We start from the raw sequence: 27,545 nt of genomic DNA, 5'->3' as shown, positions 1-27,545 counted from the left end.
TTGTGTGCTCCTTGTGTTCCAGAAGCCTCGCCTGGCTTTGCTCATACAAAACTGTGACAGGCAGGGCATTGCAAGGTGAGGTGACTTATGCAACGTGGCTAAGGACAAGGCAGACACTTCTGTGTTTGTACCTGCTGTCTAATCTCTGGAATTGTTGGGACTCCGGTGCCAGGAAAATCCTGGAACACAAACTAGGATGATGGGGGAACAAGGGCCCAGTTCTAATTTTGTCCCTCTGTCGGTTAAGAGGGTCACATCTCTTGAGGGTCACTCAGAACGCTGCTGGTTTTCTGAGGAATTTAAGGCCAAAGCCAGACTTAAAGAGCGTGGTGGTGGTGCTTGAGGAATGTTAGAAATATGAGCTGTCTAGACCTGGGAGAAAATCTTAATTCGTGACCCTTTGTACCTGTACACATTGCCGAGGTTGACGGAAAAGTAACAAGTTCAGCGAGAGACCCCCCAGTCCCCTTCAAACCTGGAACCCTGGTCCCCAGCAAGCCTGGCGCTAGGGGCTTGCACACACTAGCGCCTCCTCCAGCCTAAGGTGGCGCGGCGGTGGCAGCGGAGGCGCCCGCAGATAACCCCGGCACATCCGGCCTGGGGATCTTCCCCGGGGACTCGCACTGCCAGTGGCGCGCTCCTACTCGGAGTCGTGGGCCCCTCCCTGTCTCGCTCCGTGACAAGCCAGCAGCCTGCAAGGGGCGGCACCGCTCCGAGGTCCCGAGGACGTCACGGACGGGCGGTCGAGCCTCCAGCCCGCCCCCCGGCTCGCCTTCCCTTCCCTCCAGAGCCGGTGACGCCGCCGCGGCCCCGGCAACCGGCGCTCGCACACACTCCCGCGCGCTCCGCTTCTTCACCTCCTCCCGCGCCCGGGTCCGAAGATGGCGGCTCTCAAACTCCTGTCCTCCGGCCTCCGGCTCTGCACCTCCGGCCGCAGCTCGCGGGGCGCCTGGCACAAGGTAAATCGAAGGGGAAGAGGAAGGCCACGCGCGGGAAAAGCGCGGACGAGCCGCGAGCGGCGCGCGCGTCCTCTGCCCTGCCCATCCCTTCCACCTCCAGCCGGGGACCGGGCATCTGCAGCGCTGTGACCCGGGCTCGGAGACGGTGGGGGTTTCAGGCTCTCCCACGACACGGCTGTCTGCCTGTCTGTTTGTCCGTCTGTTGTCTTTGCTTCTTCCATCCGTTTCCCCAATGGGGCGAGATGAAGGCAAGCAGGGCGTGCAGCGCTGGAGCAGTGGTCGGGGCTCTGTGCAGCGCTGCTGCGACTTGGGGGCTGCCCGCGCCCCTGGGGCTCGCCTCCCCCACCCACTTCCCCGCCTACGCCCTTGGGAAGGGTCCCCGTGGCGGCCTCCGCCCTAGAGACGGGGAGGGTTGAAGGAGCAGAGCGGGGAAGGGCGGCGCACCGAGGCTTGCGCCCCACCTGAGGGAGCTGCAGGCGTCGGCGTCGGCGCCGGCTGAGGCCCAGAACCCCCGACCGGGCTAACCGCTGCTGGCTCAAGTTCACCGCCAAGTGGGCGGATGCTGTGTGCGGCGGGGGCGGACTGCCGCTCCATCCTCCCCTTCCCTATATGGCGGTAGAAAGGGGAACCCGGACTGGAACGCTCCGTCACGGGGCGCCTAGCCTGCCAAGTGGTTGGAAGTGGATGGAGGACTGGCTGTGCTCCGCTGCAGTCTGCTAATGCCGCCCTTGCTTACTTGGTGACCCCCAGATCCAGATTAGAGACATGCAATTTTCAAAGTCCTTAAAAAAATACCTTGAGCAATTACACTCCCACAGCTCCCCCGAGCTAGTACCCAGAGATACCCTCCTAGCGGATCAGCGGGTGGTGGGTGGTTTTGCTGGTGCACTATCTTTTCTGTAAGCATACATTCAGGTTGGGTTTCAGTGTGGGTCCAAGGAACGGAGTGCTGGACAAGAATTCAGCTCCAGGCAAGTGGCTTCACCATGGTGGGTTCAGTTTGCTCATGAACCTCTTCTTTGAACAAGAAAACGAAGTGTTTTATTTGGTGATGTTTCAGATTGTAGCTCTGAGCTGAAGAGTGCATTGCGCAGGGCACGTTCTTGCTCACCATGTGTATACTCTGAACCCCTTTCTTTCCCTGTTGCTCACTTTCTTGCTGGAGAAGTCATCAAGTTTCTCCCACATGTCCTAGGGAATGCTTCAGAACTGAAGTATTGCATTATTAAATTCCTCATGGGAGGCATTTTGGTAATTGCATATAGATTTAGATAAATAAGACATTAAGAGAGAATTTGACCTTCTGCAAGTGATGGAGCAGATGCCAAAACCAGGACATAGGGATGTCCTTGGGCCAAGGTCGAAAACATTCTTTTGGTAGTACACATTTGTCTGAGTATAATTTATTCACCACTAGCATACCTCACTTTCAATATAATCATTAAACCACTTCCCAAGCCAGCACACCTCCAGGTGGATGAGCTATAATTATGGGTTTTTCTGTCTCTGATTAAAAGTTCGTGGCAGGGTTCAAAGTTAGGCTGTCTGGAGTATTCTCCCAGCTCCTGCATTGGTCTTGGGGCGTAGCACTTGGCACCCCACCTCTGTTGAGTTGTATCACTTGTGTACTGTGTAACTTTGGGACCTTGTTATAGGCTGGTTCTTGTCTCCCTCAACATCACATACTGCTCCGTCAAAGAATACTCCTTTAATATGTGCACGAGATACCTGCGGGTAGCTTAAGTAACCTTGAACGTTTTCCAGCTAAAATATGGCCAACAGGTAAACCGAGATTGTTATTAAAAATGTTTTTATGTTTTTGGTTTTGGAAGCAGGATCTTGCTATGTGGCCTAGGAAGGCTTGGCACCTTTTGCTTCAACTTGCAGAATGCTGTAATTACAGGTGTGGCCTTATTTACCATGTCTGGCTTGAAAAAAGGAAAAAAAAGTGTTTCTTTCTTTCTTTGTTTATCTCCCCCTCCCCCATAGTGAGCAAGTTTGTTGTCTGAAACTTTAGCATGACTCAGGGTTGCCTGAAGACTTTTAAATCTGATTGCTGTGCCACCTCCAAGGTTTCTGATTTGGAAGGTACTAAGTGGACCCATTCACCCAGACCATGGATCGATTCCTCTTGGCAGAGATGCCACACTCTTCGTGCCAAGCTCATATGCTCCCATTCACCTTTTCCTCCTAACTGGTTTTCTTTGCCTCTTTCCATGACTTCTCTTCCCCAGTTCTGTTTGCCAAACTTCGACACGAAGGTAGGCAATGACCTGTGTCACGATTTCTTCAACAGCACCGAGGTGACAACATTACCTCTTGGGTGTATAGTTCTCTATCATGAAGGTAATGCTTACATATATTTTTAAAAGTGTGTTTGGGGCCAGCAAGATGGATTGGCGGACAATGACGCTTCATTAAGTCTGATAACCCATCTTTGATCTCTAGGACTTACATGGTAGAAGAGGGAACTGAAAGTTGTCCTCTCACCTCCGCAGGGACACTGTGACACATCCCTTCCCTACCCAGATACAAACGTAAAGAACATAGTCAAAATCTAAAGCGTACTTTTAAAATGTGTTTGGTGTATTTTCATCCCAAAGTGTAATTTCACTAAATTCTCAACTGTTGGGTGAAAAGGGAAAGAGATGTCGGGGAAAGAAGTAACAGTGGCAGTGAACAGCTAGAAAGGAAGTCATGAGATGAAGTTTAGTTTCAGTTGTGGAGTAAGAAAGATTCCAGAGGTTAGGCCAAAGGACATGATGAAGGTCAACATAGAGGATGAAGGGAGAAACGTTAAACAGAAAAGTATTTTCCCCTTTTAAGGAGTTTGTTTCTTTCATTGAAGTACCTAATCATTATGTTCCTCCCTCCCTTAATATCAAAAATTAGTATCACAACAAAATGGGGTTCTGCTGAAGGTAGAAGAGTAGAAAATAAGGCACTTTGTCACGAGAAGCTTATCCCCAGAGTAAGTCCCCCACATTCCCTTAGGTACTGTGTGCAAACACGAAAGTCGTTTATGTCTTTATTTATTTGGCACTGATACACGAACTTTTTTCCCCCAGGAATGATCGCATGAAGCCCAGGCTAGCCTCAAGCACTGTGTAACCAAGGCTGACCTTCAATTTCTGATCCTTTGGCTTCCAGTGCTGGGGTTGCCGGTGTCCTCCTGGGGCTCTCTAGGACTTTGTTCAGGCGGTGCTGAGCAAGCCTTCCACCACCGAGTTTGTTTTTTCAAAACACCATTTAGGATATAGACTATATTGGAAGGAAGAGGCTAACTAGGTAGCTTAAATAGCCTCTTTATTTAGACTTGCCTACCAGAGGAGAAAAGGTAGATGTTATCAGAGATACACTTTTCCCCCAGTTGCCTAATCTTAGGAGGTGACTGCCAGGGACCTGGGTATTTCTTGTTTCTCAGAGACACAGTATGAACAGGGGAGCAGGGGCGAAACGGGTGAAGAGGGCAAAGTCAAAAGCCTCCAGTAAGGGGCTGTCTTTGCAGCCCCCAAGGTGCTTCCTGGGCTTTGGGTTTTGAAGATCCTCTGTGGTAGTTAGCCATGGGCACTGGCTTTCCTCAGTGCCCCACTGACTGCACGCACTTCCTGGCTTGCCAAGTCATCTCCGATTTTGCAGACCGGCAAACAGGATTGCTAATGAGATTAACATATGGCTGGATAGTAGTGTGTGTTTGCCTTCCCAGCTGCTTGGGATTGAGGCAGGAGGATTGCTTAAGGATAGACTTTGAGACTAGCCAGACCCACAGAGTGAGGCATTGTCAAGGGGAAGAAAGAATGAAAGGAATGGACAAGTGGAGGAAAGGAAAAGTAATTATAAGCTAAGGCCCATGCTTTGAAAATCTTAAAGAAATAGTACACGGATTAATTTTTTGCAACATTAATTGTAACACGATGGTCATGTTACACATTTTCTGTATGTTGGAGAGGGCAGGCAGGGAGTGGTGAGGTTAAAAATTAAACTGCAATAAATGACAGCTTGGTTTTACTGTCTTGGCTGGGAATAGAAAAAAGGTGTCACTTCCCAAAGGTGGATGACATCTCTAGGAATTTCCTGTGGCCTGGCAGAGGGCTTCTTTTCTAACTGTATCTTGGGAGACAATGGACAGTTTTCATCTTTAGACACTGTGCAAGCTCCTCACCTGGCTTTGACCAAAATTAGCACCTCTCTATAAAGGCACAGTCAGTGGTTAAATGATTCTGACACATTCGTTCAGTCCTGCTTGAACTGGAATTTGACACAAGGGTACTTTTGACCCCAGGAGTATGTGGCACGTTAGATCATACTGTCTCCCAAAATTGGTGGCTAATTTTCTGACCCCCCAAAAATGATTTATTAAAAGTTGATTTCTTGGAACTAGCTCTGGTGGCGCATGCCTTTAATCCCAGCACCCGGGAGGCAGAGGCAGATGGATCTCTGTGAGTTCGAGCCAGCCTGGTCTACAAGAGCTAGTTCCAGGACAGGCTCCAAAGCTACAGAGAAACCCTTTCTTGAAAAACCACAAAAAGCTGATTTCTTAATAAATAGTACATAAATATTAAATGCCAATAAAGCATACATTGACAAATATTAATTCGTATGAATAATGAAAAAAATCAAATGCTTATGAAGTTCCTTATGGTCTTAGGCTCATATTACATTCCCTGGAAATATGTCACTTTACTGTTTGTTTTTAAGATTTTACTTTTATGTATGTCTCTGTGTGTCATGAGTTTGTATGCATGCATGTGTGCCTGCTGAGCATCCCTTGGAACTACAGTGACAGACTTTGGATCCCTCAGAACTATAGTCGCAGACAGTTGTGAGCGCCACCTGATGGTCTCAGGAGCATACTATCTGCAAGCCATCTCTCCAGCCTACCTTACTGAGTGTTGAATTTTGGTTGTATGGGTACATTCATAACAACCTCCCACATCAGTTGAACCCAGGGTCCTTTGCTTACTAGGAAAGCATTTTGCTACTGAACTACATCTCCAGAGCCACTTCCACCTTTTCTAAAATATTTCTGACAGGTTTCTTTCCTTTCTCTTTTTCCTTCTTTTCTTTTTTCAGAGTGGGGAAAGCTGCTGGGTAATTAGTGCTGATGGTAATTAGTGCTGTGACGATACTAATTACCAGCTACTACAAAACGATGGGGTTCGTGCCCTGTGGCTCTGTGCTTTGAAGGTTTTGGGGGTACACAGGGGAACTGAATCCTCATTCCGCAGGCTCTCTGTGGAATTCCACGGAGAAGCATTTCAAGGTGACCTCACCTTTCAGCCTGTCTGGGTGTAGATGAATGCTTCCATTTTCTTCTGGATCCTGCTGAGGCCTGGACTCTTTATTCTGAGACAGAGATAATGACAGCAGAGTTACACATTACAGAACAGCACTCTCATGAAGATTTGTTGTGTGTAAATAACAAGGCAGAGCAATAGAGGATCTCTAGAAAACATGGACAAACACCTTGTGGTGGAAGGACCGTGTGGCAGGAAGCTGGGACCCAAGTCTGCCACTCAGTCTTTACCAAAGTTTTGAGTATATTGCATCCACAAGTCTAGTGTGGAATACTCTTATGTCCTACATATTCAATCTATGAAACTTTTGGTTTTTTTTTAAAGATTTTTTAAAATTGTGTTTGTGTGTATTTGTGTGTGTATGTGTCTGTGTGTATTTGTGTCAGCATAGGCTAGAAGCATCAGATCCTCTGGAGCTGGAGTTACAAGCAGTTGTGAGCTGCCCAACATTGTCTTGGTAAGAGCAGCAGATGCTCTTACCCATTAAGCCCTCTCTCCAGCCCTCTGGTCTTGTTTTTTTGAGACTGAATAGCATGCTGTTTGTTTCCCAGGCTAACCTGTAACTTGTTACGTAGTTCAGGCTAGCAATCATTCTGCGTCAGCCTCCTCTGTGTTGGAATTATAGGCCCAGCATGTGTGTATTCAATCTTTCAGACTTTTTATTTCTGAGACCCAAACTAACTCCACCCCCTGTCATGTGTGTACGTGTGTGCATGTGTGTGTTTAAAACAGAAGCAAATAAAACCTTACTTGTGAGAACAGGAAAGGAAGAAACTTCTTTGTGGTTAAGTCCTTCAGAGCCCTTGTCCTTCCCTCTGCTCATGTCCCAGGCTTTGGGCAGTGCTCAAGCTCCTCACCTGACCATGACCAAAATAGAAACTTGAAGGGACAAAAGTCATGTGACCATGTGTGTCACCTCAACCTTTTTAGCACACATTCGACTTTCTCTGTGTGGACCCTTTACATGGTCTTTTGTGCTAATTGCCAGGTACTTAAAAAAATGAAAGCAGTTTTTGGAGGAAAGAAAGAATGCTAGTTCTTGCCCACCTCAGGTTGTGGCTGTCTGCAGTTCCGTCGGGGAGTCGAGTGGGTGTGTCTTTCTGGCCGGGCTTGTTAAAATGGCAGTATACCAGGGTTCAGCTGTTATTCTCCCCACTTCCTCTTTCTTTGGATTAAACACATAATGGAAATAATGCATGGCGTTGTTAGTATGGGCCATTAGTTACCATAGAATCGATTGCCTCCTTTTCCCTTGCCCATATTGTGGATGGAGCCTACAGGGCAATAACTTACACCTGGTTTCATGAATGATCGCTGGATGACTCATTTGAGGCCCATATCGCTCACTATAACAGACACCTGAGACTGGGTACTTATAAAAGAAGTTCATATAGCTCGTAGTTAGATGGAGACCCACAGCCCACGGTTTGGTGACTGTATCTGGCGAGATTATTGTGCTGCTTTACAACACTGCGGAGGAGCGGAGGGACAAGCGGCTGTGCAGGATAGGCGGCCTCACTTAGGAAAAGCCTGGCTTTGACAGCCTGCAATTCAGTGCAGCAAGAGCAGAAACTTGCTGGCTCCTCCAAGAAGGAAGCCGGTAGCATTCGTGCCTCTACACAGGCTCACACTCCTCCATGAAAGTCCTACCGCTTCTCAACAGTGTTGACACGGGGACCCGGTTCTGATGTGGACTGAGGAGGTGACAACCCCTCTGCAGATCGTAGTGTGCCCAGTTAGTTCTCCTCCCTGTCGTGATAGTTTGCTGCTTTGCCTTCAGCTTCTGGGATAGTGGCACAGGGGAGTGAGCCCTCTGGCCTGCTGCTCCTCACTTGTCTCCTTAGAGTTCTCCCAGCACTTAGGACTGACCACACTGTACTTCCCCAGAGAGCCGTAGTCCTACCATAGTGTGGATAAATGGCACAGAACTTGGTGCAGGTAGGTTCTCAGTATTTATCAGCTGACTAGAAAACTAGGTTACTGTGAGAGATGGGTGGCTGAGCACACATTGTGGATTTACATCCCAGTATATGATGCGAGTTCTCTACTTTTTTAAAAAACATTTTCTTTCGATTTTTTTTTGTAGCTTTGGAGCCTGTCCTAGAACGCTCTCTGTAAATCAGGCTGTCCTTGAACTCACAGAGATCCACCTGCCTCTGCCTTCCAAGTGCTGGGGTTAAAGGTGTGCGCCACCACTGCCCGGCAAGCTATCTACTTTTATTCTTTTGGGTGGTGGTCGTGTGAGCCAGCTGGACCTTCCGCCATGTAATAGAAGATGTAGATCACAAGGGACCCTGGTGAGAACCTGTCAGCAGGGCATGTCCATCCTGTCAAAGATAAACCATTAATGCCCAACTCTTTACAGATAGAACTGTATCAGAGAAGCAAAGTAAAATGACATCACAGAGGTTAGGAAGTGAAGGAGTTGGGAAAATGTCGGTCAAAGGACACTACGTTTCAGCTTGATCAGAGAAGTAACTTAGGAAATGTGTTATATGCCTGGTGATGAGCAGTAGCCATCCTGGAAAACTCTGGAGCAGTTGTGAAATATTCTTACCACAAAGAGTGATGTGAAGTGATGCTGTGTGAGAAAGCTCCAGTTAGTCATTTTGCAATGTCTACGTGTATCAGAATGTGATGCTATATACCGTAAACATATTGTGTTTGTTAATTAAAAACACAGAGATGCTAAAAGGATTAATGAAGTTATCACATAGAGATATACATATATGCACACACACATGTATCTACACGTATATGAAATCATTTGTTTCTTGTGTAAAGTGAAGCTGCACATGATCGTTCACCGGAAATGTTTTTAACGTTCCAGGGGTGTGTCCGCTACTTTTCTGTCAGTACCCGTCGCCACACCAAATTTTACACAGATCCGGTGGAAGCTGTCAAAGATATCCCTAATGGTGCAACCTTGCTGGTTGGCGGTAAGTAAAGGAACCCGGCTTTCCTTTCGAGGGTCTTGTGACAAAGCTATAGAGATGCAAAGCCCCAGTTCTTCTGTCATTTACCCATGACACACGTGACACTCTGTTCCAGTCTCTTCCTCAGAGATGCTGCTGCACGTTTCCTTTCTGTTTTCTCCTGATTTTACCTGAGAAGCTGGAGGTTCATGTGATAGTGTCTTATCAAGAGTTGTGATGGGGGGCTGGAGAGATGGCTCAGTCGTTAAGAGTACTGACTGCTCCTCCCGGGGACCCAGGTTCAATTCCCAGCACCCACATGGCAGCTCACAACTGTCTGAAGATCCAGTTGCAGGGGATCTGATACCTTCACACCGAATGCACATAAAATAAAATCAATAAACCATAAAAAATATTTAAAAAAAAAGTTGTGATGGATCCCTGAATCCCTGGGAATGCTGGTGAACTTGAAACACATGCTTCATCTCGTCAGTTACTCTAGCCCAGTGGCTTTCAGCCTCTGGGTTGTGACCCTTTTACAGGGGTCACCTAAGAACATTGGAAACCACAGATATTGACATTATGATTCATAACTATTAAAATTAAAATCATGAAGTAGCAATGAAATCATTTTATGGTTGAGGTCACGACAACATGAGGAACTGTATTAAAGGGTTGCAGCCTTAGGAAGGTTGAGAACCACTGCTCCAATCTCTGTATTGCTCCTTATTTGTTGAGCTGAAGAGCATAGGACTCTGTCATTGAGTCTCGTCCCCCCCACCCCCACATTCTGGTTCTGCTACTTCTTTGGGATGTCTTTTGTGATCACTGCCTCAGACTTAATTACACTTAACTTCCTGATCCTTATACATAGAATCAAGACTTATTTTACGGCTGGTCTTTGTTTATTCATTCAAATTGGGAAGTTATTGAATGTCCATCTTAAATCCTATACTCTTGGAATAACTTTAAAGATCTATGAAATGAAAGTTATTAGCTTAGGGTTCTAGTTCTGTAAAATACACTAACTCAGATGTATAAAAATGCGTGCTTAAATAAACAACTGGATATGGTTTGTATTATGAAGAGGGATAATAGTACACATGTCATATATAAACTGATTACATTTGGCCTTAACTTGTTCAAAGCCTAGACAATGGTGTCTGGTGATATATAATTGTTTGAAACTTTGAGATCTGGTATTATGACTGATGGCTCTTTAGTGAATTGATAAGGTATAGTTGCATATTTTGCTTATTATGTTTAACAAAATGCTTTGTGACTCTTCTCTTTTATTGAGAATAATAACAGATGTATCTTGAAAGAGTATTACCTCTGCACAGATGGTTTCCCTGTTGGGTTTTGTAGGTTTTGGGCTGTGTGGAATTCCAGAAAATCTTATAGGCGCTTTATTGAAGACGGGAGTGAAGGATCTAACTGCAGTCAGCAACAATGCAGGGTGAGTGGATCTCTGAAATGATTAGCTAGAAAGAAATGCTAGTTTAAAAGTTACCTGTTACCTGAAAAGCTCATCATTTTCAAGTGGTCAGCCCTAAGCATGTGTATACCCGAGGAACACCAAATGGACTCAGTAGGATCTCTCTCTCTCTCTCTCTCTCTCTCTCTCTCTCTCTCTCTCTCTCTCTCTCTCTCTCTCTCTCTCATCTATCTATGTATCTGTAACAGTTTCAGAAGAAGAGGTCATAAATACAAGCGGGAGGGGAAGGGAGAAGTTGGATGGGGGTGGTGGTAGAAATAACCTCAATTGTGTATTCATACACAAAATTATCAAAGCATATACAAAATTCTATCAATGAAATGAAATTTGCCTCCATTTATAACAGTAATCTATTCAGTCATCAGAAGAGAGTGGCTAAGTGGATATGGTGGCACATGTTTACAATCCCATCACTGAGTAATCTGGGGAGGATAATATATTCAGTACCAGCATGATCTATTTGCCAAGCAGTGAGACTCACCTCTCACAGAACAGAAAAGTTGGTCATAAGGTCAAGAATGGAAGGTCATAGTTTTGTTTTTGTTTTTTAACTTGTAGCACTGTGATTGAATTTAGGACCCTGGAAATGCTAGGCAAGTGCTCTACCTCTGGGCTATATCCCAACCTTCTTTCTCACTAAACCTCCCAGCCTAGTCCTGGACTTTCTCTGTATCCTAGGGAGCTTGGATTAAAGAGATCTATAATTAATGAGTTTCCTGACTCAGCCTTCGAAGTAGGTGGAATTGCAGGCCTGTGCCATCAGGCCCAAACAAGTTACACTTTAATGCCATATTTCATAATCATAAGTAAAGACACTTCATTTTGCCTTGCCTTAAATAAATACGTAAACTGCTGGCTTATATCTTTATCTGATTTACTTTCATTTTTTAAAAAATGTAAAATATATGTAAAACAATTGTAAAGAAAGTCAGAATGCTCACCTTCTTGGTCCTGGATAGAAGTGGGAGGACCTTGGACTTCCCGCAGGGCAAGGAATCTGGACTGCTCTTCATTCTCGAGGGGGAGGGGGAATGGAGTGGGGGGGAGGTCTCTTTAAAACTTCCTTCATTTCATTGAGCTTCCTTCCAGCATGGAGTCTTTCAGTCCAGAGGAGGTTGCTATATATAACACTTTTGTATGATGTATTAAGTGTTAGCCTTGATGAGATAAATGCTGCTTTAGGATCACCCTTCTGAATATTTGATATTGTTGATTAAAAGGTTGAAAAAGCTGAGAATTCATTGATTTTTTTTTGATGAACTTTGTGTGAAACCAGTGTGAACCAAAACTTTCACAGTAAACTGTATGTCAACCATTTAACTCCAGAGCCAAAAGAAAAATGGATGTATTATGCTATACATGCTACTTTCTTCCGGACAAGTATTTTGGGTTATAGATGTAAAAAAATGGGATCTAGAGGACTCCTTGCTTATATGTGGATGCTTCATACTATTAGATAATCCTTAAGTATGTGTACTTCTGATTTCTCGTACATCGTACTAGTTAGGTACAGGATAATTTTGAGGGTGCAGTGAGTAGTAGTCCCTACTTGAAATAAACATTCTAGTTGTGTGCCGGTGTCTTCAAACCTAGAACGAAAAGGATGTGGACTTTGTGCTGTGCCCTGTTCCTTTTCTATTTTTACAGCCACAGCTCTGGTGACCTCACTGAGCCCATACTGGCCATGCTGTCTTGACTGTGAGCATTCTGGAGGGTTTTGTTATTTGGCTTGGGGAAGGTCTAATGCTGTCCTGAGATGCATACTTATGTTTATGTGCTTAGTTCATGGAAGGTTTTATTTGTACCGTGGTTGACTGAACCTTACATCCAAATATAGCATTTTCCTTTATTTTGTACTTCTGATAATTATAAATTGTATGACTGAGATTAAAACATGAAATGAAAGCAAAGGAAATAAAGTTTCCCCAATACTTACGTTCTTAAAATAATTATTGCCAATAAGTGAGATTTTAGAAAATAGATATTTGAGATTGTTTTGTTGTTATAGTTGTTGGTTTCTTTTTGATTAATTTTCTTTTAATCTCTATTTATTCTTTGCATCTTTCACATCATGCACTTTCAGCCTATTCATTTCCCTGTCCCTTCATATCTGCCCTTGCAATCCACCCCCAAATACAATACAATTTAAGAGAAAAAGACAAAAGAAAAGAAAAAAGAAAGGAAAGAAATCTCATCATGGAAGCCATAGACACAGTGAGTTACACAGTAAACCCTCATGTCCACATATCTTTACTTGCAAGTGTTATTGCAAAGAGTTGGTCTGGTTCGAGGCCTCTGGTTTCTGCTACACTGTTGATGCTGGACCCTCACTGGGACTTCTCTTGGATATCCTGTTGTTGCCCTGGATCTCCTGTCGTGGAGATCCTGAAGCTTGGGGTCTGCAGGCCTGATCCCTTCACATGCTCCAGCAGATCACAGGTGGGGTGGATGTTGGGGTGGGTCAACTCAGCCTTGGTTCTGAATTTGAGTAGTTGCAGGGTTGGTCAGCCCACCAGCTTTCCCCTTTCCTCACCACCGAGATGAACTCTCCAGCATTTCCCACAACTGCTCCCAGCTCATCTCTTGCAGCAATGAGCAGGGGTGGTGCCAGTTCTAGTCTGATGCCCAGGCAAGGTGCAGGGCCCACTTTCTTGAGTGCTGTAGCTGGTAAGGGGAAGAGATGGCTCTGCTATTAAAGGCTAAGCTCATAACCAAAATTATAAAGCTTTTCTTTTCTTCTTCTGTTTAAGACTGGGTTTTGCTGTGTAGTCCTGGCTGTTCTAGAACTCGTTCTGTAGACCAGGCTGGCACTGAACTCAGGAATCCACCTGCCTCTGCCTCCCGAGTGCTCGGATCAAAGGTGCCACCATGTCTGTCTTCAAGAATTTAAATTTCAGATTCAGAAATGAAATATTTTCAGAAGGTAGATGCCTTTTGTGCAATATCCATTTTGGTTTACATCTCTATAGATTACTGGCTTTAGAGTTCTTTTTATTATTATTTTATAAATAATACCATTCAAAATTTCCACTTTCTCCTCTCCTCCCACTTCCCTCCCTCCTCACCCTTTCCCCTCCTCCTCCAGTCCTAAGAGAGGGCTGGGTACCCTGCCCTGTGGGAAGTCCAAGGCCTTCCCCCCTCCATCCAGGCTTAGGAAGGTATGCATCTAAATAGACTAGGATCCCAAAAAGCCAGTACATGCAGTAGAGACAAATCCCAGTGCCATTATCATTGGCTTCTCAGTCTGCCCCAATTGTCAGCCACATTCGGATGGTCCAGTTTGATCTGCATGCTCGTTCAGTCCCAGTCCAGCTGGATTTGGTGAGATCTCATTACACGTCAGGCACACTGTCTCAGTGGGTGGATGCACCCCTCGTGGTCCTGACTTCCTTGCTCATATTCTCCCTACTTCTGCTCTTGAGCTGGACCTTGGGAGTTCAGTCTAGTGCTCTGATGTGGGTCTCTGTCTCTATCTCCATCTGTCACCAGATGAAGGTTCTATGGTGATATTCAGTCTGACTATGGGACAAAGCTAGTTCAGGCACCCTCTCCTCCACTGCCCAGGGTCCTAGCTGGGGACATCCCCGTGACACCTGGGAACCCCTTTAGAGCCAAGCCTTTTACCAACTTCCAAATGGCTCCTGAATGAGATAACCCAGACCCAAAAATATGAATATAGTATGTACTCACTCATTAGTGGATTCTATCCATAAACAAAGTACATTGAGCCTATAGTTTGTGATCCTAGAGAAGCTAAGTAATGAGGTGATCCCAAAGAAAAACATATGTAGATCCTCCTGGAAATTGGAAGCAGACAAGATGGCCAGGCAAAAGTTGGGAGCAGGGGGGTGGGGGTGGAGAGGGAGGGAAGAAAGGGAGAGAGAAGGGAGAAGAGAAGGGTTGGGGAAAGCTTGGAGGAGTGGGATGGTTGAGATGGAGGAAGGACAGATATGGGAGCAGGGAAGAAGATAGCTTTAGAGTTCTTTTAGCCACTGAAATGTCTGAAGTCCTATGAAATCGAGAATTTTCTTTCTTTAGGTTGGAGAAATGTTGGCTTCTGATGGCAAGCAGTGCCTCCCGTCGGAGAGTCCATTAGCATCATCTTCAGTATCAAGGGGCACAGAGGCTCTTCCATACTCATTTCCCTGTTAGAAATGGGGTGCTCCCCATTTGTCAATGGTCCACATCTTTAGTCTTTGTATCATGAGCTCCTAGATGACAGGGATGTAGTTTACTCATTTTATTTTTATCATCAGGGATGTTAGTATTATGTCAGACAAATGTATTTGATGAGTTCATGAATTAGAGACACTATAGAAAGGCATGCATGCTCTCGTTGTAAGCTATCCAGTAGAGTTTTCAAGGCCTAAGCATGAGCTCTTTATCTGGTCCAGTTGTTGAAAATCTTAGGCATTGCCTGGTTGCTATGCCAGGAGACAACCAGCCCAAAACAAAGCAAAGGCCAAATACATAGTCAGCCCCAGAGCCAAGATCAACAAATACAGAAGGTCATCTTTAAATAGGGCCAAGTTAAAATGTGTAATGTGTTGCAAAAATAAACAGAGAGGTCTGAAAGAGTGGTCAGAAAAATTTCCAAGTCAATGAATGACCGGCTATGTTCTGGTTGTTGGAATGGACTCTGTAGGCTTGGAGGAAGCTTCAGATATTTAAATCGACAAAAAAAAAAAAAAACAGATGGGCTGTATCCACCTTCATGGGCTGGTTTATGGTTATGATTTTATTAGTCATAGCTCTGGATATTATCACTGGTAATTGAGCACTCTTCCAAAGAGACTCCTTTAAAAGGACTGATTATAGCTGAAGGAAGACAACATGACTGTTAAATAACCCTGGAGATAAAAACAGGGGTGCTGTTGCCGCTGACCCTCACATGGGGGCCTTAAGAGAACCAGTGTTTAGAAGTTTTGTATAGGGCTGGAGAGATGGCTCAGAGGTTAAGAGCACTGGCTGCTCTTCCAAAGGTCCTGAGTTCAATTCCCAGCAACCACATGGTGGCTTACAACCATCTGTAATGAGATCTGGCGCCCTCTTCTGGCCTGCAGGCAGACACACAAATTAAAAAATAAAAAAAAAAAAAAAAAAGAAGTTTTGTATATAGAAGGGAGAGAGAGCCTATGGACCACAGAACCTGACATCACTATTCTCTGGACCTCATGCTCCCTGACAGTGCCTCCCCCTTGGCTCTGCCCAAGCAGAAGTCAGGAGAGCTGGTTCAAGGCGTAGGCTGGATACCAGACAGTCTGGAAGCTAACAGTGGATCCAGAGGGACAAGTGGGGACTAATGAGTGATTGTGCCGCTCGGCTTTGACTGTTTCTGTCAACCTGACACCACCTAGAATTGCCTGGGGAGAATCTTATTTATTTATTATTTATTTATTTCCTGAGTCAGGATTTCTCTATATAGTCCTGGCTGTCCTAGAACTCAGGCTGGCTTGAAACTCAGAGATCTGCCTGCCTTTGCCTCCTGAGTGCTGCGATTAAAGGTGTGCACCACCACCACCAGTCTGGGAAGAGAATCTTAATGAGGAATTATCTAGATCAGTTTGACCTAGGGGCACATCTTTGAGGGATTGTTTTGATTGGATGAAGGCACAGCCCATGGTGGTGGTACCACTCTCTAGGCAGGGGGTTCTGAAGCATATAGAGAGGAGAGCTAGCCGAGAGCCAGCAAGGGTCAGTGCATTTACTCCTTTCTGCTCTTGGCTGGGGTTGTGTGGCTATGATGATTCAATTTCCTGTTTGGCCTTTCCTGCGGTAATGGAATTATGAACCGCATGAATGCTTATTCCCCCTCAAAGTTGCATTTTGTTGGGCTATTTAATCACAGCAATAGAAATGAACCTAGAATAGTTCATTCCTGTTAGAGAAGTTATGGCTGGGAGAGGCCAATGGAATGCGGCAGGAGATTGTTTTATCAAGTGCTCACCAAGTATTTCTGCAGTCCCCTCTCATCTGGTGGACAGGTGCTTAGGATGTAGAAGTGAAAGAAAAAAGCCAAAACCACCACTACCACCACCACCACCACCAAAAATAGCAGCAGGGTAAGAGTCCTTGCCACAGACCTTCTGTTCTATTTGGGAAAGACAGACAATAGCCAGTCAGTATAAAAACACATTAGAAAGTTTTGTGACATGAGAGAAAGAAAAAGAGCAAGCAAGACGCTTGGGACCCTCTGAGTAGAGCGGTGGCTGTCAGCAATCAGTGCGGTGGTCAGAGTGGCACTGAGTGACATCTGAGCCCACGCGAAGGAAGCAGACTGTACGAGGAGCCGTGCAGAGAAGAGATTCTGAGACAACAGAAAGCCAGTGCACAGGCCCTTAGGGGAACATTCCTGGTGTGGCTAGGGGAGCCAGAGAGCAATAGGGAGTTAGAGAAGTGAGCAAAGAAGGTTCTGGAAAGAATGAGGCCGGAGACATAAATGGCATGCAGATAGATGGCCTCGCAGGCTGCTCTGGAGCTCTGTGCTTTATTCTGAATAAATAATACCTCTCCAGGGCTTTGAGCGAGCAGGATCCTTTCCGCTTCCATGTTTTATGTGGTTCTCTTTGGCTGCCATGTTCAAGGTGCACCGTAGGGACAGAAGCAGACAAGGGCCCTCCTGTGCCCAGATAATGATGGTGCAGGACAGAGGAGGGAGTGAGGAATGGCTTGGTTCTTAAACAGGTTGTGGGGTCAGGATGTCTTGATAGGCTTCGTAGGGAGAGGGTAAGTATGGAGCAGAGTTTTGCATTCCCTAGGTTTGTCCTGTCCATCTCTAAGGAGGGCGCTGCTCTCAGGCAGGCCAGGGCAGGGTGAAAGAGAAGCTAAGCTTGGAGGAGAATTGCTAACCTGAAGTGGGGCTTGGGCCTTAGGGGCAGTGAGGAGAAGTGAGGAAAAAGAGAAGGAGGAGGAGGAAGGAGAAAGAAAACAGGAGGGAGGGAAGATGGAAAGCATTTCTCACTAGAAAGCCCGCATCTTTGGTGATCAGGAGACCTCTAGTGGACAAGTGTATTATTAACTCTTAAGGCTATTTCTCTTTTAACTTAAAAGTAGTTTTCAAAGTAGGATACCATCTGGGCAGTCGTTCACTTACTGTGTTCCATACTTAGCTGAAGACTAGATAGATGAGAAGCCTCAGACTTGCTGACTTCCCTCTGTGTCTGAAGCTAGGTAAAGTTGACCTCGTGTGTGAACTCACTGACAGACTTTACTGGAGCCCATTAAAGGGAAACTGCTCCACGTGGGAAAAGTACGTTTACTAGCCTTTAATTTTCTTTTGGAAGAAAGATACTGTCTTAGTTAGGGTTTCTGTTGCTCTGAAGAGACACGATCAGCACTGTAACTCTTATAAAGCAGCGCATTTAATTGAGGTGGCAGCTTACAGTTTCAGAGGATTAGTCCATTACCATCACGGTGGGACATGGAGGTGCTGGCAGACATGGTGCTGGAGCTGATAGTGCAGGCAACAGAAAGTTGAGTGCCACGCTGAGGGAAGCTTGAGCAAAGGAGACTTCAAAGCCTGCCCCATAGTGACACACTTCCTTTTACAAGGCCACACCTTCTTCAACAAAACCTCCTAATAGTACCAGTCCGTTTTCCTTCAAACCAACACAGATCCTAAATATAAATGATATAGATACTTGTATGCCTCTGGTGGCTAAGAAGCAAAGATTATTGAATGATAGTTTTTTGTTATCTATATACCTTGAGGGATATGGTGTGCAGGATGCCATGGGAAGGGGAGGTAAGAGGCTTTGAATTAGGAAGGAACCATGTGATCTGGAATGGGCACTGGTAAGGTTGGTAAGAGAGAGTGGAGGCAGGTGGTTGTTGCAAGAAACGCTAGTGGTTTGTCACACAGGCTACCATACTTAACACCTTTGCTTGTCAAAACAAGTGGGATGTCTCTAGTGGCTCTTAGATCCATTTTCCCCCAGCTCACTCTTCTGTTAGGTTCCACTGTGAAAGCTAATTCTGCAGGGTTTGTGTCTATGTCAGGGTAACACGTCTTAGGGATGCACCATCTCCCCAGTGCTCTAGATTTGCCTTCTCTTCTATATTCCTGTGGTCTCCACCTTAGTTCAGATGCTCGCCATTGTTTGGACTATGTCAAGCCCTTCCTGAGTTCATTGTCTAGCCTGTTACCTGTCAGCTGAAGCATCTCCTGTCCTTCAGGGTGAAGTCCTTCAAGGCAGATCACGATCAGGTCCCCCTCCCACTTCTGCCTCCAGTGCACAGCCCGTTTGCTCTGAGCTCTGAGGAGGATGCCTCAGGATCTCCATCTTAGTGTGTTTTCCAGCTCTGTTTTCCTTTTGCTTTCATCTACTTTTTGCCTTCTGTATGACCCTTTCCCTTCCCCTAGACTCTCTCTTCCCTCTTCCTCTGTCAACAGGCGGATCCTTAATCTTCTGTGTTCTCATCACATAGTACACAGACACCACTTAGCACATCTTGCTGTGCTAGTTACAGACTCACGCTTATTTCCTCTAACCTCTTAGAACTACACAGGGCCCAGGGCCAGGCCTTCTCAAGGCTGTAACCTCAGGAGGTGACATTCTGTCTCCGGGGTAGAGTAAGCATTGGCGGTATGGGATTGTTGGATGAATGAATTCTGCAGACAACATAAGATGTGTGTAGGAGGAGCCATCAGAACATGCAAGTGATTGGCAGGGAGGAAACAAAAGCTCATGTATATAAGAGGATTTCAGGGCCTTTTTATTGAAGTTTTATCTTTTAAAAAAACTATAGATACCTAATATTAGAGTGGTGTAGAACACTAACCATACACAGATATATAGATAGGATTTTACAAGCTGCACAGCCATGAAGCCAACACCCCTGCAAAGACATGGGACAGGCTGAAAGATCCCTTCACAATGCCTCTAGTTACTACTCTTTTCTCCCGGCCCTGATCTACATTATGGGCACTTTGGATCTCATTCATCAGTCCCGTCAAAGTCTAAAGTGCTTGTGAAAGGAGTAATCCAACATGTACACTCCTGTGTATAGCTTCTTTCATTCAACATTCAGTCTGAGATGTGTCCATGGTGGCTAGTGGTTGTCCAGCATGCAGTCTCATTGCTGCATTTTATTGTCTGGATAAACTATAACATCTATTCTGCGAATGGGCATTTGAGAGGCTTTCATTTTTTGTCATAATGGGCAATGCTATTGATGAGTATATTATATATGTCTTTTAGTGAGCATTAAATATGAGTTCTTGTTTGGTGAAGACCCAAGAGTGAATTGCTGACTCAGCAGCTGGATTTTTTCCAATGTTAATAGAGTATGGTAATGGCTTTGTTATTTTTTTTCCCTCCTTAAAGCGATTAGTATACATTCATCTTAGCACACAAAAAAATTCTGGTGTTTTATGTCCTTGCCTACTGACTTGGTTTTTTCTTTTAATATGATCATTCCTTTGTGTTTATTGTGTTCTCTCGTTATGATCTTCACTACTAAAAATATTTTGTCCTTAAAAGTAGTTTTATAAACCAGGTGGTGGTGGTGGCACACGTCTTTAATCCCAGTACTTGGGAGGCAGAGGCAGGTGGATCTCTGTGAGTTCAAGCCCAGCCTGGCCTACAGAACAAGTTCTAGGTCAGCCAGAGCTACACAGAGAAACCCTGTCTCAAAAACAGCAACAACATAACAACAATAATAGTTTTATAAAGCCAAGCCTGTATCCTATCACTTGGAAAGCTGAGGCAGGAGGATATTGAGTTCCAGGCCAACTTAGATTACGTAGTGAGACTGTTCCAGACAGATAAACCAACCTACAAACAAAGTTTATTGTTTCTCTCTAGTTGGGTAAAGAGCTTCCAAAATCTTTGAGCAGGGAGAGATAAGCCGATGGAAAAGGGACAAGCTTTCATTCAGTAGTTAACCTATGAATTGTGCTTAAAAATGCAGGTGCATTTTTCTATGAAAATATGATAAAAAAAAAGAAGAAATGCATGCACCTGGAGGTTTTTAATCTAGAAAAGGTCAATAGTGCTTGCATCATTTCTAAGAATAAACTGAGTCCTCATTTTAAATTATTAAACCAATATATATATATATGTATGTATTGTAACTAATGAAGGATTCAATTTGCTGCCTGCAGTCCTTTCGTTTGAGGGGATTAAGGACATTCAAGTGTACAAATATTGTTAAGGAAAATGTCTGTGATACAGGAAAAAATGCTCTTAGTATTATGTATAACTTGGGTTCCTAGTTCAATGAATGTGCTCATCTTTGTCTTAATACAGGAATGGACCCTTCTGTTTGAGCCTCTGTACTGGAGTGTTTGGGGATGCTCCAAAGCATAGGGCAGGAGCCAGGCCATCACGCTTAGCATCTATCGCAAGATCACCTTGCAGTAGTAAAGAGAACAAAATTGTGTGGACTGGAACTGTAGGCTGAACATGGACTGGAGCTTCATTAGCTATGTCCCTTAGTCTCTGGGAGCTTGGGGGATTTGAGATAGATCTCCCTGTGTAGCCCTGGCTGACCTGAACCTCACTACATAGACCAGGCTGGCCTCAAAGCCCAGAGCTCCCCCAGCCTCTGCTTTCCGAGTGCTGGGATTCATGCCAGCCTTTAAACTTTCCTATCTCCGCCTGTAAAACAAGAAAAGACAAGCCACCTTTTGAGTTCTTGGAGTGGTGAGGGCTAGAAGGAAAATGTGAACAGAATTCTTTAGAAGAGATTGTTTCCCTTCCAAATTATTGAAGTTTCACATCTTTGAAAAACAAAACAAAAACAAACAAAAAGTGTGCTAACAGTATTCTGTAGGTGGGCTCATGATTACCAACTCCCTTTCTGTTTAGGGTCGACAACTTTGGCCTGGGCCTTTTACTTCGATCCAAGCAGATAAAACGTATGATCTCGTCATACGTGGGAGAAAATGCAGAATTTGAGCGACAGTACTTATCGGGAGAATTAGAAGTGGAGCTGACCCCTCAGGTGAGGAAATGCATCTGCTTTTGTTTCATAGGGCCAGTCAGTGCCAGTTAGTGCCAGTTTATAGAAAAGTTCCTTTCTTCCTTCTTAAAGCTTTGTTGTTGTTCCAGACAGAGAGATGCTATTTCATCAAACCAAGCGACCTTGTCTTTGGGTCGCTCCTGTTGATTCTAGATGACTACTTCTTGTGACTATGGAAGATTAGGTATTGCTAAATAGAAGATATCCATGCTGCTGGATAAAATTTTTAATATGATACTACAGTGTACGTTGTGTCAGAAGCAAACAAAAGGACTTACAAAAATGGGATTGTCTTAAAAGCCAGTTTTAATGAATCTCAGTGTTGGAGATTTTTGAGCGGTCAAATCTTGCTGACTCAAGTCAGGAGAGTAAAGTCTGTTGGAAGGTGAAACTCTTTCATCAGGAAGTGCTTGGGCTCAGAGCCTGAGGATTTAGGGGACTGATAAATGTACAGCCATTTGTACAGTTTGTGCAGCAAGTCTGTACCTGGTTTCCACTTCTCCTAATTCATCCAAGGCAGCTCTCGAAGCCCTTTGGGCAAAGCAAGGCTCTACACGCCCAGGGTGCCGGTGTTCCACTTTGACACACTCTGCCTTCGCTCTGCAACTGAGTGCCCCATTCTGCCCCAAGGTAATGTTGCTTTAGAACTTTGCCAAGTTGATAAGGATGGAATGCGGCCAAATTTTAGAAAAGAAAATGATCGGGTACGTGCTAGTCTAGAGAAGGCATGCATCAGGGACTGTTCTCTGTGACGGCGGCTCCACAGCGTCTCAGTTCCACCCAGCTGCCCACAGCACAGCACAGGCATCTCTGCCTGTTCAAGGGCTGCGCTGGGTTTGATACGACTCAGCTTTCATTTCAAGTTTTGTGAATGAATAAATATATACATTTCTAGTTTCCTTGGGTTTCTATAAAAATCAACAAGCTAAAAAACCCTCCATAGATCGAGTAGCTCACACCACAGAAACTCATTTCTCATAGTTAAAACAGCTGGAAAGTTCAAAATCAGGAGACAGCCAGTCCAGTTTCCTAGGGAGTCTTTTCCTGCTGATGTCTTGCTTTGTCCTCTGGGGCACTGGGATGAGCAAAGTGAGCTCCCGGGTGTCTTTTCTTATCACAACAATGATCTTCCTAGAGCAGGGCCTATATTTATGGGTTTTGCTTGGCTTTGAATTTTTATTGCTTAGATAGCTTCTTAAGTAAAAAAAATTATGAAAGTAAATTTATGAAATTTACATTTAAAGTAAATATGGGCCGGGCAGTAGTGGCGAACGCCTTTAATCCCAGCACTCAGGAGGCAGAGACCTGCGGATCTCTGTGAGTTCCAGGCCAGCCTGGTCTACAAGAGCTAGTCCCAAGACAGGCTCTAAAGCTACAGAGAAATCCTATCTTGAAAAGCCAAAAAAAAAAAAAATTCATTTTTTTTTTTTTGAGACAGGGTCCTATGTTGGCATAGTACTTGGTATATAACTCATGTTGAGCTCAAACTCATGGCATTCTTCTTGCCTTAGCCTCCCAGATGTTAAAATTACAAATATTTTTTCACCCTGTCTGGAATACCTATTGCTCTTAATGATAAAATTATTTAGTTTACACTTACACATATTACATGGTAAAACAAAATTTAACATTTAAAAATATACGAATAGCTACATTTACGTAATTAAGTTCTAAATTTGATTTCAAAACATTAAAGTAGACATTTGTAGAATACGATGTCAAGAGACTAGTGGGGGTAGAGTCATGACAGCATGACTAGACAAATGAACAGTTATATTTGAATGTGGGTCAAGAATGGCATGATTATTGTCTTTAATTGATGCTTCAGCTTGGAGATTTCCAAGCACATACATTGATACACACTTTGGAGGTGGTGAGCCTCTCAAAGATGGGAATTACATCTAACAGTGTCTGTATTCTCAGTCCCAACTGCACTTTGTGGACTTTTCACAGATATTGGTTGCTTATTTGTAGGGTACACTTGCAGAGAGGATTCGTGCCGGCGGAGCCGGAGTCCCTGCCTTCTACACCAGCACAGGATATGGGACCCTGGTACAAGAAGGAGGATCACCCATAAAATACAACAAAGATGGCAGTGTTGCCATTGCCAGCAAGCCACGAGAGGTAAGATACTCCTCACCCACGTGACTCTAAGAGAGCACTTTCCTCGTGAGATTCTGTGTGGACTCATTTGATGGTTCCCTCAGTGAGATAAACAGTCATTCATTTTCCAAAAGGCAAGACTTGTAGCTAAATCTGGGTATCTGTTCATACTTAAAAATCATAGAGGGAAATTAGAATAAATTAGAATCAAAGAAGCCATAATCACTATACATTCTACTGTAATTAGGGTTAGTTAACTGATTTTATGAAAGGTTTTAACAAAAGGACAAAAATACCACTTACCAGGGTAGGGGCATATGGATTAGAAAAGTTAGTAAAGAGTACGAAGACGTGAGTGAAAATAATAAAACAGAAAATATAGGATGCTATTGGGGGGGAGTTCCAGTGAATACTGTGATGGAAATTAAAGATTTCCATTTGCTTAAAATACCCCGACCCCAAAAGGTAGGAGTAAGATAAAAAAAAAATGGCATTAACATGATACAAAGAAATGAACATACCAGTTGAAGGTCACGGGCTACGCACAAAGTTAAACTTTCTGTTGCTAGAACAAAACAAGTCATACACACACCCTAGACCAAAACATTCTGTAGGCAAACCACTCCCTCGTTGGAATCCAATGTTAACTCCTTAAGGGAACTGAAGCCTTAGTTGGATCCTTAGACTTTTGTTTGTGGTAGAAACCTATCTACTTCTCCATTCCTGAAATACAAGGGCTGGGTATTAGCCACACCTGTTGACGATAACCTTGCGAGAGCAGAATCTAGGTGGAACCCTTGAGGTGGAAACAGACCTTCTTTTAGGAATAGAAGTTCCAACTTTCTGACCTTCAGACAAGGGGAAACAGGCTCACGTTGTTTGGTCCTCAACAGTGCATGAATCTAGTACCTTTGTAATTTTCTGTAAAATTCAGTCTCTCTCTGATCTCTCTGTCTCTCCCTCCATCCCTGTCTCCCCAGTCTCTATCCTCTGGCTCTGGTTTGTCTATTGTCTGTTCACATAGCCTAGAGTTCCCTCAGTAGTATAAGAAGTTAATAGTGAATTTGAGTATGAGTGTGATATGTTTTAAGTTATATCTTATAAAATCAGTCTGACCGTGGTCGGTAAGTTTTATGGTTTTGCAGGGGCCCACGTTAGAGAGTGGGTGGCCATGCATTGATCCTGGTGGGAACAGGCATTGGCTGAGATGAGGTGGTAAAGTGGAGTTTGTGCAAACTGGTTAGAATCAGGCCAGATGTTGGTGATGGAGCCACAGCATATGACATAGAGGACAGGAACCAAGATTGCTCTTACTGAGATGGGGAAGGCACGGGGCAAGCAGAGAGCTCTGTCTGTTGCGGAAGAGATGTCCTTAAGAAGTTCAGGAGTCTCAAGAGGAAGTGCTTGGTGACTCTGGTAGGAAATACAGGACAGTAGGCATGATATGTGGGCATCCAAACCCTGAGGACTAGACACACAGTCCTGGGCCACTTTGCAAGCAGAGGGTCCTCTTTAACAGTTAATAGACAGGCAGAAGAAGCACCACAGTGGAAAGTGAGAAGGGAGGCCCAGAGGAACCGGGGGGACCTGGTGATTTGAAAGATAAAAGAGGGAGCAGTTGGGCCAAAGGAAGGCTAAGGGCTAGAGTTAAACAATAGCGTGCAGAAATGGAGAGCACTGGCGAAATCCGATGGGAATGAATTCCAGAAGATCCTAAAGACGAAGCAGAGGCCACCGGCACCATTTGCAGCGAGCACAGGAGTGATCTTGGTAACGCTTGTTGCTTCCCTCTTTGAGGTTTAAGACAGGTGACACTAGAAAATACTTGTATTTTCTACATCTCAGCCATCATCCTTGGTGGGTTTTCTGTTTGCTTTCTTTTGGGAAAGCTTTGTTGGGGAATTTTTGATGCTCTCTGTAGGCCAGGCTTCTCTTGATCTTCCCCGCAGTCCTCTTGCCTCTGCCTCTAGTGCTGGGATTACAGAGGGCTGTGCTGCTACTTGCCTTGTCATTGATGTTCACGGTGATGAGTTTTGAAAGACTCAAGCCTTTAAAATAACTTTCTATGTTATTGCGCAACTAATCTTATATCATTTCATGGCAGTATAGTCTGCAGTTTTCCTAGCTCATGTCTTCTAGTAAGAAACAGGGCTATCTTTGGAGAAGCTTTCCTTTAAGAAACGATCTGTTTGAGACTCTGTAAAAGTAAGGTTGGAACATTGCTCAACGACAGAGCACACGGTAATGTATATGAGACCTCAGGGTCAAGTCTCAGCATCTCCTCCCCGACAAAGCAAAGCAGAAAGTAACTGAACCCCACCTTTGTGTTGGAAACGCATCTAGTCCATTGTCCACTAGAGGGCGCGGTGGGAATGCAGTTAGAATTCGGCTTTCACAGGGCTGCAGTTGTGTGGGAGGAATCCAGCCCTCAACGGGATTGTTTCAATTCTGTTTAATTCCCAGAGGCAAATCTCCAAGGGGAAAAGAAAGGAAGAGCACACGGGCAAAGGAGAGTTTTGTTTTGTGCTGTCTCCCAAAAGACCGTAAACGTTTAAAACAAATTCAAAAGCATTGTGTTGTATCAGTAATGACTGAAGATGTGCAATAAGTTGAAACCAACATTTATAAAAGCAAAGGAAGCAAGACGTTCCTACGAGTAATGGCAAAAACCATACAGAAATTTTGTGTGAAGAAAATCTACAAAGATGTTAATAGAAGGAAGCCCGCATCATGCCCATGCAAATGGGAAAATGCCAGTTCTTTTCACATTAATTTACATCGACTATCTCAACAGTAATTCTAGATCACAGATTAATGAGAAGCAATAGAGAAGCCATTTCGTGTAATGTACACATTTTTATTTGGGGAGAGGGATAGAAGGAAAGAGGGGCTGTATTCTATGTCCCCAATGTTGCTAAGACAAGAAAAGAGGGGCTGTATTCTATGTCTCCAGTGTCACCAAGACACACAGTCAAATAGATATTGACACACTTTACCGCTTAGACTTGTAGGGGTTCTAGTTCCTCAGACACACTAAACTTGCACTTGTTGTGGGACCTGTGCACAGCTTTCTCTTTGAGGTCCCTCCCCCTGAGAAAGCCTCCCTCGCTAGGCTCCTAGTGTGTGCCTCTTCAGAGCACAGCAGGTAGCGTGGTTGTGTGAGTCCCGAGCAAATGTCTGACCGCGAGTCCTGTTTCCCCGCAGGTGAGGGAGTTTAATGGGCAGCATTTCATTCTGGAGGAAGCAATCACGGGAGACTTTGCTTTGGTGAAGGCCTGGAAAGCAGACCGGGCAGGAAACGTGATTTTCAGGTACTGTGGTAGCTAAAAAACAAAACAAAACACCTCACCTCGACTACTGACAACTCAAGAACAATGGCAATGGGTTTCTGATCCTACTGCACGCACTGGCTTTGTGGGAGCCTAGGCAGTTTGGATGCTCAACTTACTAGACCTGGATGGAGGTGGGGGTTCCTTGGACTTCCCACAGGACAGGGAACCCTGATTGCTTTTCGGGCTGGGGGGGGGACTTAATTGGGGGAGGGGGAGGGAAATGGGAGGCGGTTGCGGGGAAGAGACAGAAATCTTTAATAAATAAATAAATTAAAAAAAAGAAAAAGAAACACCTCACCTCCTGTCTTGGGTAAAAAGGTAGTTATACCTCAAATGGAGTGCCTGCCTAGGGCCCTATGGCGCATCCTCAGCATTTAAACAAAGCTAATGTAATGGGTGTCAAGAGCTCCGTGCTCTCTAAGTTAGGATGGCACAAATGAATGCCGCAGTGAGCTGCTTTCTGACCGTTTTTCAAT

General features: G+C 44.7%; 1 protein-coding gene across 2 annotated transcripts in view; it reads left to right on the top strand.

Moving 5' to 3' along the window:
- Positions 1-588: 588 nt before the first annotated feature.
- The window catches only part of Oxct1 (3-oxoacid CoA-transferase 1), a 117,421-nt gene continuing 90,464 nt past the window's right edge, over positions 589-27,545 (top strand). The window contains exons 1-6 of one of the 2 annotated variants that reach the window (XM_075975970.1): positions 589-959; positions 9,087-9,195; positions 10,540-10,630; positions 21,481-21,616; positions 23,609-23,758; positions 26,942-27,048. In XM_075975970.1, coding sequence (XP_075832085.1) covers positions 882-959; positions 9,087-9,195; positions 10,540-10,630; positions 21,481-21,616; positions 23,609-23,758; positions 26,942-27,048 — 671 coding nt within the window. In that variant the 5' untranslated portion in view covers positions 589-881. The remainder of the gene's footprint in view (positions 960-9,086; positions 9,196-10,539; positions 10,631-21,480; positions 21,617-23,608; positions 23,759-26,941; positions 27,049-27,545) is intronic. The other variant, XM_075975971.1, reaches the window with a different exon arrangement.

Source organism: Microtus pennsylvanicus, chromosome 6 (genome assembly GCF_037038515.1).
Source record: "Microtus pennsylvanicus isolate mMicPen1 chromosome 6, mMicPen1.hap1, whole genome shotgun sequence".
Taxonomy (NCBI): domain Eukaryota; kingdom Metazoa; phylum Chordata; class Mammalia; order Rodentia; family Cricetidae; genus Microtus; species Microtus pennsylvanicus.
The sequence above is the reverse complement of the archived record's forward strand: the minus strand, read 5'-3'. Positions and strand labels throughout refer to the sequence as shown.